General features: G+C 37.6%; 2 protein-coding genes and 1 long non-coding RNA gene across 3 annotated transcripts; all 3 read left to right on the top strand.

Moving 5' to 3' along the window:
* The first annotated feature begins 482 nt into the window (after positions 1 to 482).
* On the top strand, positions 483 to 2394 carry LOC121977954 (WAT1-related protein At1g21890-like). Its single transcript, XM_042530352.1, has 7 exons — positions 483 to 732; positions 805 to 867; positions 953 to 1069; positions 1172 to 1409; positions 1505 to 1663; positions 1747 to 1898; positions 1990 to 2394. The coding sequence occupies exons 1-7, from the start codon at positions 539 to 541 to the stop codon at positions 2189 to 2191; spliced, it is 1125 nt and encodes a 374-aa protein (XP_042386286.1). The 5' UTR covers positions 483 to 538; the 3' UTR covers positions 2192 to 2394.
* A 6033-nt stretch (positions 2395 to 8427) lies between these two features.
* LOC121976654 (polyadenylate-binding protein RBP47-like) lies at positions 8428 to 18446 on the top strand. The gene is made up of 6 exons (XM_042528920.1): positions 8428 to 8820; positions 12210 to 12663; positions 16770 to 16837; positions 16919 to 17049; positions 17144 to 17240; positions 18006 to 18446. The coding sequence occupies exons 1-6, from the start codon at positions 8500 to 8502 to the stop codon at positions 18153 to 18155; spliced, it is 1221 nt and encodes a 406-aa protein (XP_042384854.1). The 5' UTR covers positions 8428 to 8499; the 3' UTR covers positions 18156 to 18446.
* On the top strand, positions 14459 to 16471 carry LOC121976655. Its single transcript, XR_006110671.1, has 2 exons — positions 14459 to 15219; positions 15332 to 16471. It is a non-coding gene; the product is annotated as an uncharacterized LOC121976655 (long non-coding RNA).
* Positions 18447 to 20662: the final 2216 nt, after the last annotated feature.

A 20662-nucleotide genomic window follows, 5' to 3' on the forward strand; every position in this document is an offset into this window, starting at 1 on the left:
ATAAATAAAATCCCCCCTTTTGACAATTCTAAAAATTCAGCGAAGATAATCCTATCAATCAAGATCACTTTTGCTCTATAATATTTGTATGTCATCACACCCCAAAAGGGAGCCAAAGTGGCCAAACCATTTGGCTTTGTCCATGACCAATCAATCCTCTAAACACTCTGTTTCCATTTCTTAAACCTCTTTGCTTACGACTAATCCTTCTTTACACCAACTAAGCCAATGGTTTCATCCCTAATGATGTTGGCTTAACAACAAACAGTGCTCATAATTTCCCAAATCTTGGATAAGCTCCAAAACCCTGCAGTCCAATTGTAAGCGCACCAGAGCAGCACAAAACCCTCATCAGACTCCACTAACTCATGCCTTTCACCACACTCATCACTCCCCATTACAATTTTTAAACACCAAAACAAAATGAACACAGAGAAAAAGCAACAATTCTCTTTAATTGGTGCCAAATTACAGTCTATAAAATGGTTACTGAGAACTGAGGTAATTGTGTGCATTCAGTCATTCGTGGTTTGGAGTTATGGGAAGCATTGGGGAGGTTTGGGGGAGGTTGAAGCCCTACTTGGCCATGGTGTTCTTGCAGTGTGGATATGCAGGCTTGTTTGTGGTCTCTGTTGCCTCGCTCAAGCGAGGGATGAGCCACTATGTGCTGGTCGTGTATCGGAATGCCGTGGCTACCATAGTCATTGGCCCGTTCGCCTTGTGGCTCGAAGGGTTGTGGTCATGTATCATTTTTCCTTTTATTTCTTTAGTCGTGTAACATTTTTTTCTTCTGTTTCACCATAGGAAGGTGAGGCCTAAGATGACACTCAAAATCTTCCTCAAGATCATGGCTCTTGGAATTCTCGAGTAATAGTTATCCCCCATTTGAGCAACCTTCCTAAATGAATTGTCCTTTGGTATAAAAAAAAACTATCTTATTGTTGTCTCTTAGGCCTGTTCTCGACCAAAATTTGTACTACATGGGCACAAACTTCACCTCCGCGAGCTTTGCCTCCGCTCTCTACAACATCTTGCCGGCTATCACATTCGTGTTTGCCATCATCCTAAGGTAAAACAATCTCAACCCCTATGACACCAACCACACAAACAAGTTGCATGTCTCAACTATTCAAGATCCACTACCTGAACAATTCGTAACTCTGATGACCAGAATGGAGAAGATACAAATCAAAAGCCGGCGCAGCCAATTGAAAATCATTGGAACTTTGATAACAGTGGCCGGCGCACTAGTCATGATCCTCTACAAAGGACCAATTGTTGATTTTGCATGGAGCAAAGGAAGGAACCACCACACCGAGGCCGGTGCGCACAACCAAACTCGCTGGCTCATTGGCACATTCATGATGATCGTTAGCTGCTGCTGCTGGTCTGCATTCTTCATTCTCCAAGTACATGCCATTCTCCTCCTTATTCCCCTTCGCAATAGATGAGCATTACAGCACACATTCTCAAACATATAGATTGACAGATCTCCTCATTGTAGTCAAATACCTTGGAGGAGTACCCTGCAGAGCTGTCACTGACCACCTTGATCTGTGGCATGGGCACAGTGCTTGCAAGTGCAGTTGCTCTGGTGATGGAAAGAGGAGCCAAGCCTTGGGCTATTGGCTTTGACACAATGCTCTTCACTGCTGTTTACTCTGTAATAATTGGCTCTACTTCATTTGTTTCTGATGTAGATTGATTGGATTGAACTGATGAGGCAGGTAGTGATTGTTTATGCAGGGAGTGATGTGCTCTGGGGTTGCATATTATCTGCAAGGAGTGGTGATGAAGGACAGGGGCCCTGTGTTTGTGACTGCCTTCAACCCTTTGTGCATGATCATGGTGGCTGTGCTGGGCTCTGTCATTTTAGCAGAAGAGATTTCCTTGGGAAGGTATGGCTTATTTTAATCAAGAAACATACACAGTAGACATTGTGATTAATTGCCATGAAAAAAAAAGTCACCTTCTTTTGAAATTGTATAGGGTAATTGGTGCTGTAATTATAGTGATTGGCCTTTACTCTCTCATATGGGGGAAGAACAAAGACCACTTAACCCAATCTGCCACTCACATGGAGGCAAAGGAAGAGGCACCTGAACTACACAGAGCTTCAAAGGATACACCATCATTGAGCTCATTGGAGTGTGTTACAGTTGTAGGCATTTCATCCTCAGAGAACTCATAAGGCATGGAGTTCCTTCAAGCTCAATGACTAATAGCAACTAGAACAACTTTTGAGTTGTTCCTATGCAACTAGTGATTGTATAATTGCGTGTGTGTATATATATGTATATATATCTAAACACATAGATGTTAATCAAATAAATTATGAGCTTTGAGCTCTCACAATGAAGTATTCCAATCTGGGACTTGTTTTAAAATTTTAAACCTTGGCCTATCTCTCTCCTATGTCATTGTTTACACAATTTATTTCTCATAATGATAATCGACGTTAAATTTCAATAATCAAAGATTAAACCTGCTTTAATGCTTAGATACGGGAAATAGCGGATGACCTAGAGCTAAGGCGGAGATGATAGTAAAGATAACGTAGCAGTCAAAAGTCAAAAGGTGACAGTCAAGGTTAAAGACTGCGTATCTAAGCAACCCACTCCTCTAATCCCGGTTGGCTTTAAGCCGATTGAATCTCAGGGCTCAACCCTTTTATCTCATGGGCAAGGCTCCCAATCTAATCTCGGTGGACTTTACACCGATTAGACCTACAAGGCTCAGCCCCCTCACTTCTAATGGACAATGCTCCCAATCTAATCTCGGTCGGCTTTAAGTCGATCGGAGCCACAAGGCTCAGCCCCCTTATTTCTCGTGAATAATGCCCCCAATCTAATCCCAGTCAGTTGGATTCACAGGCCTCAGTCCTCTCACTTCTCATGGGCAAGACTCTCAATCTAATGCCAGCCGACTTTACGCTGGTCGGATCCACAAGGCATACTCCCCTCACGTCTCATGGGCAAGACACCCAATCTAATCTCGGTCGATTTTACGCCGGTTGGGCCCACAAAGCTCAACCCCCTTACTTCTCATGGGCAAGACTCCCAATCTAATCCCAATCGACTTTACGTCGGTCAGACCCCAGGGCTCAGTCCCCTCATCTCGTGGATAAGGCTCCCAATCAGATCTAGGTCGGCTTTATACCGGTCAGACCCCCAGGGCTCAGTTCCCTCATTTCTCCTGGGCACCATCCTAGCCTCACTCATGTTCGACCCCTAGGGCTCAGTCCCCTCATTTCTCCTAGGCACCATCTTAGTCTTACTCTTGGTCAGCCTCTTAGCTGGTCAAACCCCCAAGGAGACAACGCTGTCAAGGAATCACAATAACTTGTCAGAGAATAATAGTTATTCACCATAGAACATTCCAATACTCTATCACATACAAACTGTGGAACCTTTCCCTGCCTAATGGAAGCTCGTCGTACATCTTCTTTCACCTAACATTCGACATTCTCGGATGTCTTATGATTGTAGAAGTTATAAAAGAGAGTATAAAAAGGGTGGTCATCTCCGTTGGGCAAGGATGCGCTGGAGAGCAATCTTACTAATGCACACACATTTACTATTCTTCATCTCTTTTCTGCTTGGCCTCTCTTTTGACTTGAGCATCAGAGGGTATGCACTAAAGACCTCTTCCCTAGTTCTTGCTCTAACGCTTCCGGATGCTTGGTTTATGGTATTTGTAGGGTCGTTGGTACCATCAGCGATCCTATCCCCAGACCCCAGATTCCTCTCTTTGTCAACGTTCTCACCATCATCACCAGTACCCCATCTGACTCAACTTTCGGATGAGATCAAATTTGACGCTCTTTGTGGGAACACATTCACCTGCTTCGGAACGCGAAAATGGAGGACACCGGTAAAATCAACATCACTATGATGCCCGAGGAATATGAATTATTCAAGGAGGCCAAGATGCAAGTGACCTTAGAAAAATAGACCGCAGACTCTCACCCATGCTGTGCACCTATGACCTTGAAGGATGTGTTAGAGCAATCAGTGTGACCCTAAGTTTTGATTTTTGGGAAAATGTTTAAGTTAGATTATTTGGTATTTGATATGCGCTTGTGAGTATGTAGGATGCAAGTACAACAAGGCAAAGTCCAAGTGTGATCTTGGCACAGGAGTAGTCCAAGTGGGAGTCTTGGCGGTGTAAGTTCAAGTATGTAGTCTTGACAATATAAGTTCAAGTGTGACTTGACAAGGTTGAAGTCCCAGAGGTAAGGACCCTCTTGGCAATGGAAGACTCGACAACAAGGACAAGGTCGAAGGAATATCTTGAAAGCAAAGCGTGAAGGATAGGAAAGCATCTAAGGGACACAAGGCTGATGGAGGAAGTTAGAAAGCAAGGTCAAGTTATGTGGGAGAGGATAGGTGCTGAAAGATTGTACTCAGAGTAAAACCCTAGGTTTAGGGTTTACTAGTCGACTGGTGTATGTCCCAGTTGACTGGTGGTTGAGAAACAACTTCTATTTGCTCAACCAAGGTGATCAATCGACTGGTTAGTCAAATGGGAGAGAATAAAATATTTATGTTCTCTCAACTGAAGTGGATCAGTCGATTGATCTTGGCGCCAATCGACTAGGGGTGTAATCGAGCCAAGCCGAGCCGAACTCTTGAATGTTTGAGCTTGGCTTGTTTATAATCGAGCTGAGCTCGAGCTTTATTTAACGAATATATTCATGGCTCACGAGCTTATTCGAGCATTTATTGAGCCTAAACGAGCTTAATAAATATAAAACATAAATTTAAATATTCATTAAAAACTAAATTATATATTTAGAGAAAATTATAATATTATTATTAAAATTTATAATTTTATTCTAATAAATAAATTTAATATATTTGTCTATATTTTACATAAGTAGAGTGTAAAATCTCTAAATTCAATATCAAAACTATCATTTTTTTATTTAAAAGTTGCTTAATGAGCTTAACGAACATGTTCACGAGCTAACGAGCCGAATATTACGAAGCTTGAGTTTGGTTTGTTTATCTTAACGAGCCTTATTAAACGAGCTCAAACGAGCTTTTATTGAATCGAGCTTCGAATAGCTCGTGAGCGGCTTGGTTCATTTACACCCCTACAGTCGACTGATATCGAGCTGTTGAGGTGTAACGATCGATTTTCCACAAAGGACGGTCGACTAGTGACTTTACCAGTTAACTAGTAGTAGGAAAATAGCTTGGATGTCTTTCCCCAAATTCTATATAATGAAGCTTAGGATGGCTGGTTTGGATGATGAAATTGGAGGTGGTTAACCCCTAATTAGAGTCTCTAAGCTCTTGTGATCCAAGTGTACGTGATCGAGTTTGTGGCAAGATTTCTCCGCCAAGAAGTAGTCATTCAATAGCCGAAGTTTGTTGGGATTGATCCACAGCGGATTGAGGGATCGAGGGATTGTCCACCTTATGGATGGTCGTGGAGTAGGAGCTCTATTCTTTGAACCACGTAAATCAACGTGTTAGAGGTTTGATTGTTTTATTCATAACCTTTAGGTTTTAGTTTTTCTTTGTTTATTTTGGTATTCCGTTGCGCTAATAAACGTAGGAAGCGATCGAAGAGGGTGACCATCTATTCACCCCCTCTATCCGGGAATCAAGGTCCCAACAATTATTATCAGAGCAAGGAGTACTCTTAAAGGACTAATTTTTAAAAGGAGCATGTGCTAGAGGAAGAAGACGACGAGATAGAGTCGAAAGATCCGCTAGGATGGGACATCTGGATCCCACCTCCATACGAGTGCGAAGACTTTGACTATTGGAGGAAGCGCTTGGAAATGTGGTTCCAAATGAATTTGAACCAATGGATTGTATTGGAGGAACCATTTGAAGTTCTAATGAACAAGGGAAAGCGTCTCCGACATCGATATTAGATCGAGAAGTAAAGGGAGCAATCAGAGATTGACAAGGAAGTAATAAGAATTTTATTAATTTTTTTGCCTTCTAATTTGTTGGTTATCGTAGGTGATTACAAAAATGCAAATGACATTTAGAAAAAGATAATTGCATTTCATTAAAGTCATACATAAGTCCATGGAGTACAGGAGCCCAAGGAGAAAGGCTAATTGATCCAAGAGAAGGAGAAAGACCAATCAAAGATTGAAACAAGTTCAACATTCGATGATGAGAAAGAAGTGGAATCGACCATATCTTTGAAGGGTGAAGAAGTGGAATCGTCCATGTCTTCAAAGGAGGAAGAAAAATCTAAGACGGGTGAAGAAGAAGTCTTGGAAGTTCAATCCTCAATCTCATCTACCAAGAAGAGAAAGAGGAACCACATCAAGTGATTTAAGTATGGGAAAATGGGGCACTATAAGAATATGTGTCCTTTGCTCAAGAAGGTAAAGAAGGTAAACCCTAAATCCACTAAAGTTCATTTAGAATTTAATGTGGATTGTAGGAAGGGTGGTGCCAAGAAGAAGAAGTGATACATCAATTACTTCATGTGTGTTGAAAGAGGGCATTATCACACAAAGTGCCCAAGGAAGGGAGCACTCATGAAGATGGAGCGATTGAAGCAATGGAGGAAAATGAAGTCATGTCGATGCTCATGTCAAGGGGGACCTTCAATGGGAGGTAGGATGATACTCCCTAACTTGATCTTTAATTCTAATATTAATTCAAGTTTTAGGGACATGGACGAGCCACGGATGCGTTTGACGGCGGCTCGTCGAATATAACGGCATGTCAAACGGCGCCTTCAACCAAAAGTGGGCCGAGGAAACCCACCTAGGCCGGAGGCCCACTTATTTAAGCCAATACAATTTAACAATACAAATAAATTAAAAATTCAGTCAAATACACCATAATTTCTCACATTAGAGCGTGCATGGAACATTTTTAATACATATTTTTAATTATTAAATTATTTACGACATAAAAAAACATCCAAAAACTTCAATCTAAAATTCTTCATCGCATTACCTTGATGATCTCCAGAATTAATCGAAAATTAAATAACTGAATTATTAAAAAAATAATCTCCATTTGTAGAGGTAAACCCATGAGTATGGTACATTGGTAAGGAATCAAAAGTTAGTCACTATTTCAAAGATTAATAATCGTCCATGATTTATCTCTTCCGTATTGGTCTTAAGACGGATTGACGGGAGTGTTGGGGGTGAACGTATTCACCTTTTGCCACCATTGATAAGGAATCAAAAGGAATAATAAAAGGATTATAATTTGTATCTAAATAGAAACAAATGTTTTAGAGATTCTATTACTAAATGTATATAAATTGTGCTCTGAATTCTACTGTCAAAATTAATTGGCTAAAATTTAGACATCAAAATTATTTTTTTTTAAAAAAAAACTCCTTTTGTAGAGGTCGATCAAGGCAGTTATGAGCACTTGCTCAGTTGTTGTTGGACCACTTGAATTAAAGAGAGAAAAAAAACAGAAAAAAGGGTTCTGCCTTTTTCCTCGTTGTTCCTTTCTCCTCCAACAGAGGTGTGATTGAACCGGGGGACCAGTTGGCTATAGCTAGACAAAGCATTGGATCCTCCCTCCGGCGCCACGGGTCTTGCCTCTGATCATTTGGCTACCGAGCTTCTTAAGTGCTTAATCCGTGGGTTTCGATTCAATCTTGGTCAATTGCAAGTGTGGCTCGTGTGGAAACCCCCTAGTAGCTATGATGGTTCCGCTTTACATAGAATCCTTTTCACAACTTTCTCACGAAAAGTCTCTTCCTTTGCACGGATTATACGAATAACAACTTCATAGCTATACGATCTAACCTTGGTTGAATAATTGATGAACTAATGAACGCGGAGAAAATACACGAAAATAAAGGAATAGAGATAGCTATGATAAGTAAGATCTACTTGTTTGGCTTTCTTCCATGTTCTTGAGACAAAGTTGTCATTAGAAAAGCTCCATCTAGCGATACTTGGGTTGAATTCAACAGTGTTATTAGTTTGCACGGACGATGTAACTCGACAAAGATTCATATGAGAGTTGAGTAAAATCTTAGTGAAATTCACGGGATCGACCAATTCGGTCCTACTATTGCATAGGTTAGCCCTATTGCTTCGAACTTTAGAGAGAATAGAACAATCTAAATTGATAAATCAAAAGGGCTGAATTGCAAAATTGAATCGCACTCGAGTTAAACTCAAGCTCGAGATAATTACATTTTGCTCCTTTGGTTTTGAAATTTTGGATCCGTCATCCATTTCGTGCCTCGGCCCGTAACTCGTTAAAGACGATATCATATTAAACCGGTACGTTGCTATCTCAGTCGATTGCAGTCCGTTACGGAGTCGGATCTGGTCAAAAACCGCGTCCCTTGGGGCTGCTCCGGGTCCCGTGATCCAATCAACGGCATGCGTGCTGCCTATCATTCGATCGGATGGTTGGTATCATGAAGCCGCCTCCTTATTTAAACCCTTGTCATCACCTTCCGCGAGATCTCTTTGCTTAGCCTCCCTCTCATTGCGGCTCCGCTTTGCTCGCCGACCTCAGCGCAACGGCGGCGACGATGCAACCGGTAGGTGGCGTAGATCCACGGAGAACACCTCCACTCCCACCACAGGCTTGGGCTCCGGTTCGCTATCCGGCGCCGGCGATGGTGATGCCGCATCCCATGATGGCGCCGCCACCTCCGCCCCCCTACGGCCATGCTTTCGTACCCTACCACCAGCCCCCGACGCCCCCTCCTTCGCTTCCGTCGAAATCGAACCGATACCAGCAGGGTGGGGAAGCTGCCGCGGACGACGAGAAGCGGACGATCTGGGTGGGGGACCTCCAGTACTGGATGGATGAGAACTATCTCCACAGCTGCTTCGGCCACACCGGTGAGGTCAGGATTTATCCTTTCATTGTCTAATGTTTATCGTTCTTCTTTAGATAAAAAAAGGTCATTTATTTGTTTATAATGGATGTGTTTGTGCGGGCTTGAATCTTCCTGATCCCTTTGGTTCCTGTACAAGAGTTAGTTCAAGTTTGTTTTTTTTTTACCTTTTATACATAGGGTGTTTAGGAAAAATAAGATCAAGTGATTTTGCATGGGTTTTGGAAATTTTAAGCAAAGGATCGTTAGATTTGGTAACTAAGAAATGTCAATTAGTCACGCTTTTATTCTGTATATAGATACAGACTCGATAATACTTCCCATTGTTTCTCCTCCACTACCTTCCAGCAGGTAAACGTTCGTTTAGATTTGATCTGGTGTAAGTTTAAGAAATATATATTTTTGTCATATTAATTCCTGGAAACACAATAATCGGTGATGTAGGATTCATCGAGTTTATTCTAACAAATTTAGCTAATGCTAACTGATAAGGTTGAAGCTAGAAAATATCCTGAAGATAGGAATCAACTTCCTGAAGAGCACACTTTTCGACCATGGAAGCATTGTCAAGAGACAAGAATGCTGTGATTGATCTGCTCTTCAAAATCAGTAGTATGTAGGAACACCTTATTCTATTTTAGTGGCAGAGTATTGGACTACTTTATTCAATTTTAGAGACTCGTACATCGGGGCATGAAGACAGAAATATAGTTGATAAATGTTCCTGCGAGTTCTCTTTGCAATACATCACGCTCAGAAATTAGGAGAGTGGAAGGCAGGAATCAAAAGAATAGTGAAGTAGTAGCATTTTTTTTGGGGGATTATACATTTAAGATCTCCAACTTGTAGAGTTTTGCCATCTATAATAAATGGGAGAATAAGGTGGGTTTATTTGAAGTATTAGTAATTAGCCTCTACACATTCAAAGCTATCTAAAGCGGGTAAGTTGAACTATCAACAGGACTTGCTTTCCTAAAGAAATTTCTCTTGGTCTTGAGCATGCTTCATCGCCTTGACTCGAGGGGAGATCCTTTGTAATGACAAAGAAAAATACCACTCCCCATCAATTTGCCACATTAACTGATGACAACAGAACGAATGGTTTCTCCCTTGGATTTCATTCCCTTAATCTGAAAGGTTTTTTCACAGATTAGATCCTCCATAAGCTTGATTCCACAGTTGTATGACATTGCCTATCTGTTATCACTACTCTCTCAAACTTGGAATCTTGTTATCTAACTCAATTTGATCAGATATACCTATCCTTTTCGAATGCTTGGAGTTAGAATAAGAGGAGATAATAAGTGATATACTCTGTCACCATGTCTAAAGTGCTCAACTCTTTGCTGCCTCTCGTCACTTGTTTCCTTTTGAGAAGTCAAAGGGGATGATGTCGGAGACTTCTCTATTTAAACAAATTTGCATGATTTGAGCAGGTAGCAGACTCTGGTTTTATTTAAATGCCACTGATGTGTAGCACATGGAGGTGGATAAGTATCCTTCCTGTAACAACAAACTCTTTTATCTTTCGCCTTTGTCCCTATCAAAGTAACTATCCAACTAATGTTTTCATATTCAAGTTACAGATCCAAGATTCGCTATTTATACCGCGATAGGATCATCAGGAAGGAACACATGCTTTAGGGTTATTTCTCCCTGTATTGAACTGTTTACCCACATAAATGCTAGTCGATTCTACATGCCCAAAGCACATAACATGAGCATGTTTTTCTTATGTGCATTCATCATATTTCCCTTCAAACATAAGCAACATAATAAGTGTCTTCCTCATAGTTTTCCTTGAATTAACTTTACATCCAACGTTGTGTTTTGTTAATGATTTTTTATTTGCAAGAATCATTTGGACAAATGCAACAAAGTAATAATGTCTAAAACTTGGCAATTCACATGATAGTTGCATTTATCATGAATTTTTGTTATTCTTCCCTTTTTGTTAAGAAGTGATCTTTTTACATAATATAAAATGCACTCTAATGAACAAATTGAGTGCATGATATGTTGTTAATCAACAAACATTTGAGTATGCTCTTAATTTGTGGTGGCACGAATTTTGAATCATGGTGGCCACTCAAATGGATATAGGAAAAACACATTTTCTTTTTGGATAAGCTTGCATGAAATGAAAATTTATCTTATTGATTCTAGGTTGATTGGATTAGCCCGTCCTTATTTTTATTAGCTTGTCTGGATGGGACTTTAGATGAAACACATGATGAAGTAAATGCTAAACTAGAATCTTGGCGAGAAACACTAGAAGTGAAAGATTTTAGGCTTAGTAGAGTAAAGATAGAATATATAGAATTTAAGTTTAACAATATTAGATGTAATGAGACAATTATTAAGATAGAAGATGACGGGTTGTCTGAAAGAGAGTTTTAAGTATTTAGGATTATTTTTGCAAAACGATGGAGGGATTGAGAGATGTCTTACATATAATACAAGCAAGATAGTTGAAATGGAGGTTAGCGTCGAGTGTTTTATGTGATTGTAAAGTACCTTTAAAACTTAAAGGGAAATTCTACAAAATGGTGGTTAGACTTGCTATGTTATATGACGCTAAATGTCGGGATATGACTTGAGCACATGACAGAAGATAAGTTGCATAGATGAGGATGTTAAGGTGAATGTGTAGACATATGAAGATGGACAAAATAAGAAATGGGAGTATTAGAGAGAAAGTAAGAGTTGTATTTATTGAAGGAAAACTCCAAGAGACACGTTCAAGATGGTACGGACATGTACTTAGGCGGCCAATAGCAAGTCTAATGGCGTAGAAGGATCAAACGAAGAAGAGGAGATGTGAAACTATGGCGAATACACACATCAAACGAAGAAGAGGAAATAAAAAAAAACTTGGTTAACAACACTAAAATAAGATAAAATTTATTTATATAGATGATGATATAGTAGGGGATAGAGTCTAATGGCGTAGAAGGATCCATATAGCTGACTCCACCTAATGGGATAAGGTTTGGTTGTTGTTATCGTCTAGATGACAATTGATGATATCTATGATATCTACCTAAAATCTTAATATCCCCAATTTTCCCAAACTCCTCCATTGCTGAGTGTGGAAACAGAGAAGTTAAAATCCATTCATATTCTTCTCATATTAGAGTCCAGTGTGATCCTTCTTTATTGCAACTTTGCCATGTTCTGGTGGAGTGAACCTTAGTTCAATTGTCAATGGATTATCATAATTCCTGCAAAATTTTAAACAAATTCAAATCTTCCTTATCATTCCCTTGGTACAGACTCTGATAACTTTCCACAAGAAGATACATTATACCAATACTTGAGTTGCTTAGTGCCACATGTAAAGGGCATTCTAAAATATACTCATTGCCTTTGTGTTGTTACAACAACACGCCATGCAGGTTGTATCCATAAAAGTTATTCGCAATAAGCAGACTGGACAATCAGAGGGTTATGGTTTTGTGGAGTTTCATTCACATGCAACTGCTGATAAAGTGCTTCAGAATTTTGGCAGTCATCTTATGCCAAACACAGATCAGCCATTCCGACTAAATTGGGCATCATTTAGCATGGGTGATAAGCGTTCAGATATTGCTTCTGATCACTCTATTTTTGTAGGAGATTTAGCTTCTGATGTTACAGATATACTTCTGCATGAAATCTTTTCTACTAAATACTCTTCAGTAAAAGGGGCAAAAGTAGTTGTTGATGCAAATACTGGACGTTCAAAAGGTTATGGGTTTGTTAGATTTGGAGATGAGAACGAAAAAAAGCTTGCCATTACTGAGATGAATGGTGTTTATTGTTCTACTAGGCCGATGCGCATTGGCCTTGCTACTCCTAGAAAATCTTCTGGTATGTGTGACTGAACTAATGTTCTTCATTTGAGTTTCCTTTTTTGCTGATGTAATTTTCCTCCATAAATGCAGTTCAGAATTTTTAGATCTAAATTTGTCTCAATTAATTTCCTAGGTCACATTGGTGGACTCTTGAATCATATCTGTGTGTGTGTGTTTAGTGGTTATGGACTAACCAAAATCATTATTTCTTTTTTCTTAATTTATACTTGGCTGAAGGGGAGCCTTGGCACAGCGGTAAAGTTGTTGCTTTGTGATCAAAATGTCACAGGTTCGGATCCTGAAAACAGCCTCTTGCAAAAAAAGTAGGGTAAGGCTACGTACAATGGATCCTTCCCCGGAATCTCGCATAGCGGGAGCTTCATCCACCGGGTTGTACTTGGCTATTCTATAGAATTTATTTCTTTTACAGTGTGCTTGGTGATTTATTTTATATTAGACAACTGTGTTAATCCCTTTTTCTTTTTTGAAGATGATTGTTTGTTTGGCTAAATTTTGATACACATGCCCACCTTCACCTTTCATAACCTAGGTTAGGAATTTACTTCAGTTGGTAACATATTGGATACAACCATGTGATGTCTATGGATTGGAAAGGTGGTAGTTATCATGCATTTTGGTTGTTATGTTTGTGAGAGTTGAAGTACAGGCTTTTTAAGAGTCTTGGAGATCAAGAATGTCTCAGCTTTCTGAATTCTGTGTTACAAAGGGATTTAACTGGCAGTTCTTAAAATATTTTAGGAAGAGATAGCAAGCCAGTTTATGAAAAGATAACTATGAAACATCAAATGAAAGTGATGAATGACTCCATTATGTGGTTGCAATGTTTCATGTGGAATTTGTGACGCAAATGGCAAATGGCAAATGGCAAATGCTCAAGAATAAAGACCATGACAAATCAGATGCTTGTACGATAGAACCAACATGAAGCTAGAGAGTCAAAGGTTCTGAATGGCAACTAACTTGAAGTTATAACTCAAGTAAAGATCAGGAAATAGTCATTGCATAATGTGATAGTTGTGCCATCCTCCATGCCAAAAGGAGACAGTTGGATGTGGATACAATTTAGTGAAACTGGGAGCACAAAAATCTAACATAGAAAGTATCTTTTCAAGTGAACAATCGAGAGCTATGTAGCACGGACACCCCTAAAAAAAATTTTTTGGGTGTGTCGGACACGGACACGGACACGACACGCAAATACGCGTGTCGGACACGGCAAAAACCGTGTCGTTGACTTTTTCCAAGTTTGACCAGCCAGACACGGCTAGGACACGGTTGAGACACGTTTCCGGACACGTTTGGGCACAATTGTAACAAAATTAAAAATTTCGAGGGTAAAAATGAAAAATAATAAAATTATGAGGACTACTTATTAAAATGAAAAAAAAACCCTAAATTACTCTCCCCACTCCCGATTCCTTTTCTCCATCGCGACAAATTGTTTCACGCCGCGAGATGCGACCATCTCCCCTGTGCTTTCGTCGCGTCGCAGTTGCTGCTCGAAGAAGTCCGCCACAGCTCCACTGCTCGCAGAACCCAGCAGCAGTTCGCCGCTGCTCGCAGAAGCCCAGCAGCCAGCGTCGCCTCTCTGCTCAACAGAAGCCAGCGTCGCCGCCGCTGCTTGCAAAAGCCAGGCGTCGCGCCCGACGCCAGCTCAACAGCAGCCCTCGCAGAAGCCAGCAGCAGCCCGGCGCTGCTCACCGTCTCCCGTCGTTGCTCGCAACAGCCCACTGTCTCCCGTCGCTGCCCTCTTTCTGCCCAGTGCCCTCTTTCTGGTAAAGTGGTAAGTTTAGTTTTTTGTTTTTTCTTTTGAGATCACGAATTTGTTTTTGATTTTGGTACGATTTATGGTAAGTTTAACAATAGGCTCCCCAGTCCCCTGCGTTGCTTCTTATTTCTTAATTGTTATTTCTGCCCGATATGGATGTTTGATTTTTTTTTTACAGTTTTACTTGTTTATTTAAGATGTATTTGGTGTATTCCATTTTGTTATGTTTACTTTTTGTTTGTAATGGATATTATGGTTGATCTAATATAAACATGATTTTCTATTATAGGATTTTTAATTTTTAATACGATATATATATATATATATAATATTTTTTATTTTTTAATAATCGTCGTATCCTAGCCGTATCGTGTCCTATATTTTTAAAATTTTTCGTATCCCCGTATCCGTGTCGTATCCAATACGATACCCGTATCCGTATCCGTATCCGTGCAACACTGATCGAGAGGTGATTGGTTCAACCTCAGTCCAGCAGCAACAATGAAAGTACTACTGACTAACCATTTTCCCCCAATGAGTGGAAGAGATAAGCAATTTTCATATCTATTTGCGGAGGGAAGAAAAGTTGTGCGATCTTACCAAGAATGCCTAATCCTCCAGACTCTAGAGGCAAGCACACCTGATCCCAAGAAGCAAAGAACTAAATTGAAGTGATCTGAGAATTGACCACATCGCCAGAGGAAAGTTTTTCTTTAATTGATCAAGATTGTGAATGAACAAGTAAGAAGAAGATGCAATGAAGTCTGATAGAGCACTATTGAGGTAAGAACATATTAATTAAAGTATGCCTCTGATCAAATCTATATAGGTCACTCTTGGATGATTCATCCCACTAACTCTTACCCGGTTTATTGATATCCAATTGAAAACCAAGACAGGAGATTTGTTGTGAATGTACGAGCAACCAATGAGCGTCAGCAAGCTAGTTTCCCAATCACGGATTCCTCTTAAGATAAGTGAAAGAAGAATTACAAAGATTAATTTTCTTAACTGCTGGAGGTGGAGAAGGCCAAAAGCATAATTCAAAGGTTGTGATTATTCAAACCATGGCCCTTGAGAGCAATGTATCATGAGTAAATTGAGGTATTTGGCATCCTAAGGAATAACCATCCCATGACTCTTTGCCCATGGAAAAACCAGCCTCTTGGCTCTTTGCCAGTATCTACCGAAGAGCAACTGTAGAATGTTTTCAATTTTAGTCTTAAATCCTTTTGTTTCTTAATTCTTTACAATTCAAATTTCTTGTTTAATCTATTTACACTCATATCAATCAGCACAATATCATTAATCTTTTGGACCATTGGTGAGTTCATCTAGTGATGCATAAAAGGATAGGGATTTAGAGCTTACCTTTAATGTAAACATTTCGTTATAGGAATTAGGAAGATTATTTATCACACTTTCCATAGCTTTAACTTCAGTGACTACATTATCATACATGTCCTTTGCCTCATTAATATGATTAGCCCCAAAATTATCAAACTCCATTTACATAAGTTCTTCAATTATTAATATTAGAAAACAGTTGGTAAACCATTCATTTGATTGATTTATCCTGAAATGGCTACCTGATCTATTGCTGCTCTAAATCCACATCAGAGAATGGATGGAAGTATCAATTAAATTCATTCAGACAAGTCATAATGGTTGAATTGGTTTAAACATATGTTTTTTTCATGTGATTCTAGGAGAAAAAAACAAAGGAAAAAGATTATATGAAGAACATGGAAAAGTCTCCATCCATGTGTAATATTACTCTGCAATAATCCTTTGATACGTATGCGTAGAATGTAGACCAGAATATTATTTACTCTAATTTTACAGTATGTGTCTAGAAATTTGTGATTTCTGGTGACTGCAATATTTGCAAAATACCTGGTTCATGTAGGATTATCTTGACTCAAGGTGAAGCTTTACCAAATCTAGAAATGACTTGACGTTAATGCTTGTTTTTTTTTTTCAACAGCAATAGATCAAAACCAGATGATTTGTCATGTAAAAAAATAAAAATAAATCAAAATATACATTCTCACACTGAATCTGTATCTAGATGTCTGTCGAGTTTTTGGCTTATCCTATGATGTCTTGGACTGTATCAGCAGCTCCTTCTCTAGTTTCAATATTTTTTCTAGACCAATAACCTAATCTTAGCCGACTGCAAGTGACAGTAGTTGCCACTCATTTATTTAGCTTGTTTTCTGCACAAGAATTCAATTTACAAGTGTCCACTTCAGATTCTAGTTTCATATTCTATCCTTATTTTATTTTTAAGAAGCGAATACTGTCTTAATCTCAAGTCATGGATACTTTAGGAGGTTTTGGACCAAATGGTGCATCTTCAGCTGGGTCCCAATTAGATGTTGATTCAGCTAATACAACAGTAAGAGGATTTTTACTAGACAGCACATATAGGTGTGCATTGTATTTGCATTTTCCTTTGACAATTTATTTTCTGGCGAAGGTATTTGTTGGAGGGCTGGATCCAGATGTCAGTGAAGACGATTTAAAAGAAGCCTTTTCTCAGTATGGAGAGGTTGCCTCTGTTAAAATTCCTGTGGGAAAACAATGTGGTTTTGTCCTTTTTGTCCACAGGTACTTGTCTGATTTAGTCTGAACATTGTAAACAAAAGTGTAATAAGTTCAACACATTGTTACTCTATAAGTATTTTTTTTTAAACCGATACAGAAACAATGCTGAAGAAGCAATGCAGCAATTAAATGGTACAGCTATCGGCAAGCAAACAGTTCGTCTATCATGGGGTCGCAACCCTGCTAATAAACAGGTAATCTTTTGATTCCCTACTCCAAATCAAGAAGCTGATACTAAATAATTAGGATAGATTGCATTTTGTTGTTGACTATGTAAAGCAAATTCATTAGTTTCCATCATTTGGAAATGTAATTCCTCTCAAGATGGAAGAGTAATCTTTAAATATGTCCTAAAACACTCTGGGGTCAACTAGGAACCTAGTCCATTCCTCATTTTACAGTGGAAATTTCTCCATCTTTTCCTCTATTTGATAGATAGATTCAAGGTGATTGATAGACATGCAGAATCATTGTTCCAGGTATTGTGAATCTATAGCGTTGCTAAAATACTGACTTTTCCAAGGACAATATAGAATGGGTGCGCATGCGATTCATGTGATGCATCATGTATTCATGTGCCTAGTAGACCACCAGCCACAGTGCTAGTTTTTGTTTGCTTCTATTTTTATCTTGGTCTTGCATTCTTCTTTAATGGAGAAAAATCATATATTTGGAAACTGTCAGGTTGCCTGCCTATGTATTGTAGGGCTAGAAGATTAATAATCCAGCCACTACTTCGTCCATTATTAATTACATCTTTCATTTGTGTGTCCTATGACTATGAGTATGCTTTTTTAATTAAAATGACCAAAGTTACATTCTTCTTGAATTACCTGGTACAACTAGGAAATCGTTTGAGGGTTTTATCAAGGTTGAACCCAAATTCAAAACAATCTTGAAAGCCAACAGTGTATATGACATCAGTCATCTGATCTCCTAATTCTTCTGTTCTTTTGCAGTCAAGAGCTGAACGAGGCAAGAGGTGGAATGGTGCCTACTATGGGGGGCAGACTTACGACGGATACAGCTTACCTCCTCACTACCCGGGTATGTATGCCGTGCCATATGGTGCTTACACATTCTATGGAAGCCAACAGCAAGTGAATTGAGAAGAATACTTCCTGCTGATTCTTCAAAGGAAAGTGCAGGTAAAGCTGTGACCCTAGTTGGTGAGTTAGTCAAAACAATCCTGTTGTGTGATGTGCGAACTTGAGCACTTAAAAAAGTTTTCAACTCGAGATTCTCACGAGATTTTGTCCCAGGTCATAATTAAATTTGACTCCTATTTGTGTGGAAGTGTATGCCAATTGATTGATAGATAATGTGCTAGTTCAAGGAACATTGTTCCTGAAACAAGTAAACATCAACTATTTAATACATGGAGTCTATCATTACTTGAATGTAGCGAAAGAAAAGATCGATTAGGGAATTAGAAACACAAGTTTTATCTGTGACTGCTTGATCTCTTAACTTGGTGAATCGATTTCTAATCATTTTTGAACTGATCAGGCTTTGCAGCTTTTATTACAGAGCATCCAGAGCACTCAGGTGGGTGATTATTTTTGAGTTTTTATTTTCCTAAATCTAAATCAACATTTGCCGTCTTAAAACTTGGATTTGTATAAGATATTATTTTTTAGAATCAAAGCATGAATAAGTCATGAATAAACTATTAGAATTCTCGTCATCTCTCATTTTTTGTTGTTAGAGAAGCACATCAAGGTCATTCACTACACAAGATTCAAACCTGCCACTTTTGGCGTAGCCAAATATTCTGATTCTCAGCTCTTAATTACTGATGTGTATTATTAAATTTAATCTAACAAAAATAAAATTGAACTGAATTAACAATTTGTTTTACTTTAAGTTGATTTATAGATTGATGGAATCATAAAGAAATTTATTTGAATTTCAATTTTGGTTAAAGTTATCAGTTTTAACTAAATTAGATCAATTTTAATTATATTAGAGAAGTTTTTATCAATAGTTAAGCAGTTTTGATATTTTTAATAATTATTATTTTGATCAAAGGTACTATAACAGTACGACGAAAGTATTTTCAAGTGTTTTTTAATTTTTAATACTAAGATCATAAATTAAGATAATAATTTAAATAGAAATTTTGATACTCAAACGAGCAATCAATCAAACTCAAGTAAAAGCAACTAATCAAGTTCAAATTCAAGTAGCAGAACGAAACTTTAATCTTTCAAAAGTTTAATTTTGAAGCAGTTTCATACGCAGAAGAAGTCTAAGTGGCGACACCGGAAAAGGCCACCGCCGGCGAGAAGCGGCACGGATAGAGGATGAATCTATTTTCTAAAACAATTCAAACATTGCATTTGGGTATTGCAAATAAAAGGAAGAAGCAGAAGAATCATCATGGCACACAGAGACAAGGCCAGCTTAAGGCATAGATTATAATGATCTATGCCTAGAGACTTTATTATATTGAAGCCTATATATATATATATATATATATATATATATCCTGTGCGTCTGCACAATACGTGACTGTGCGTGCAGAGGATATCACTCATTTTATTTTTTTAATTTTTTTTAATTTTTGAATTAAAAAAATAATAAAAATATTTTTTTAAAATTTTATTTCTAGGATTCAGACTTTGAGTTATAATTTTTAAGCTATTTTTTTTTTAGATTTTACTTTTAAGGTTCAGACTTCCCAAATAGGTTATAGTGTTTGATTTAAATTTTTTTTTAAAATAAAATAAATTTAAGTATTTATTGAGTATTGTAATATGTTGATGATATATATTAATGTATTAAAAATTTATATAAGGATATGTTAATTTTTTTAATTATTTTTTTTAATTTAAAATATTAAAAAAAAAAGTGATCTCCTGAGCGCTCGCACAGTCTCGCAGGAGATCACTCCTCTCTCTCTCTATATATAAAAGTATGGATATTAAATATTTAAAATTATAGTTAAAATAAATTTTAGTAGAGATTTATTTTTATCGATAATTTTAATTTTTTACTAGTTAAATTATATTTGGTCAAAAATTTTAAATTTTGTATAGATTAAATTTGGATCATTTTTAATTTTTTACTATTAAAATTAGATTTAGTTGGTAATTTATTTTTATTTTTTATTAAAATTTAATTAGTAATTTTAAAATTTTTAATGATAAAAATTTAATTTATTAATCAAAATTAAAATTTGTTAATAAATTAAAATTTTTTATTGGTTACACTTAATTGATATATATATTTTTTGATAAAAATATTTTTGAAAGTAAAAAATATATTCAATAATGTAGTATTATTCTTTCTTAAATTTTATTATTCTTTCATTTTTTTAATAATTCACCATCAATATTTTCTAGCTAAATATTTTTAGATAAATAGATTTTATTAATAATTTATCAAAGTTAAAATAAAAAAAAAAGACAGTTTAGTTCATGAAGCTTCCGTCAATGAATGATTTCGAGTAAGAGTCCATTATACGTAGTGACTATATTTAGTACTCGAATCTATTTCCCCTACGTCACACAATAATTTTACTATTGTATCGAGACTTTCCTTCATCGAAATTAAAAATGATTGATATTTTTTTAAATAAAAATTGTAATTAAAATGTATATTAATAGCATTA

This window comes from Zingiber officinale, chromosome 4B (genome assembly GCF_018446385.1).
Source record: "Zingiber officinale cultivar Zhangliang chromosome 4B, Zo_v1.1, whole genome shotgun sequence".
NCBI lineage: Eukaryota > Viridiplantae > Streptophyta > Magnoliopsida > Zingiberales > Zingiberaceae > Zingiber > Zingiber officinale.

Bases quoted from the DNA above. Each gene is read 5' to 3' on its own strand.
- LOC121976654 (XM_042528920.1), top strand. From the start codon at position 8,500: ATGCAACCGGTAGGTGGCGTAGATCCACGGAGAACACCTCCACTCCCA. The intron at 8,821-12,209 runs GTCAGGATTTAT...CACGCCATGCAG, and splicing joins GCTTCGGCCACACCGGTGAG to GTTGTATCCATAAAAGTTAT. The intron at 17,241-18,005 runs GTAATCTTTTGA...GTTCTTTTGCAG, and splicing joins GCAACCCTGCTAATAAACAG to TCAAGAGCTGAACGAGGCAA.
- LOC121977954 (XM_042530352.1), top strand. From the start codon at position 539: ATGGGAAGCATTGGGGAGGTTTGGGGGAGGTTGAAGCCCTACTTGGCC. The intron at 733-804 runs GTTGTGGTCATG...GTTTCACCATAG, and splicing joins TTCGCCTTGTGGCTCGAAGG to GAAGGTGAGGCCTAAGATGA. The intron at 868-952 runs GTAATAGTTATC...GTTGTCTCTTAG, and splicing joins ATGGCTCTTGGAATTCTCGA to GCCTGTTCTCGACCAAAATT.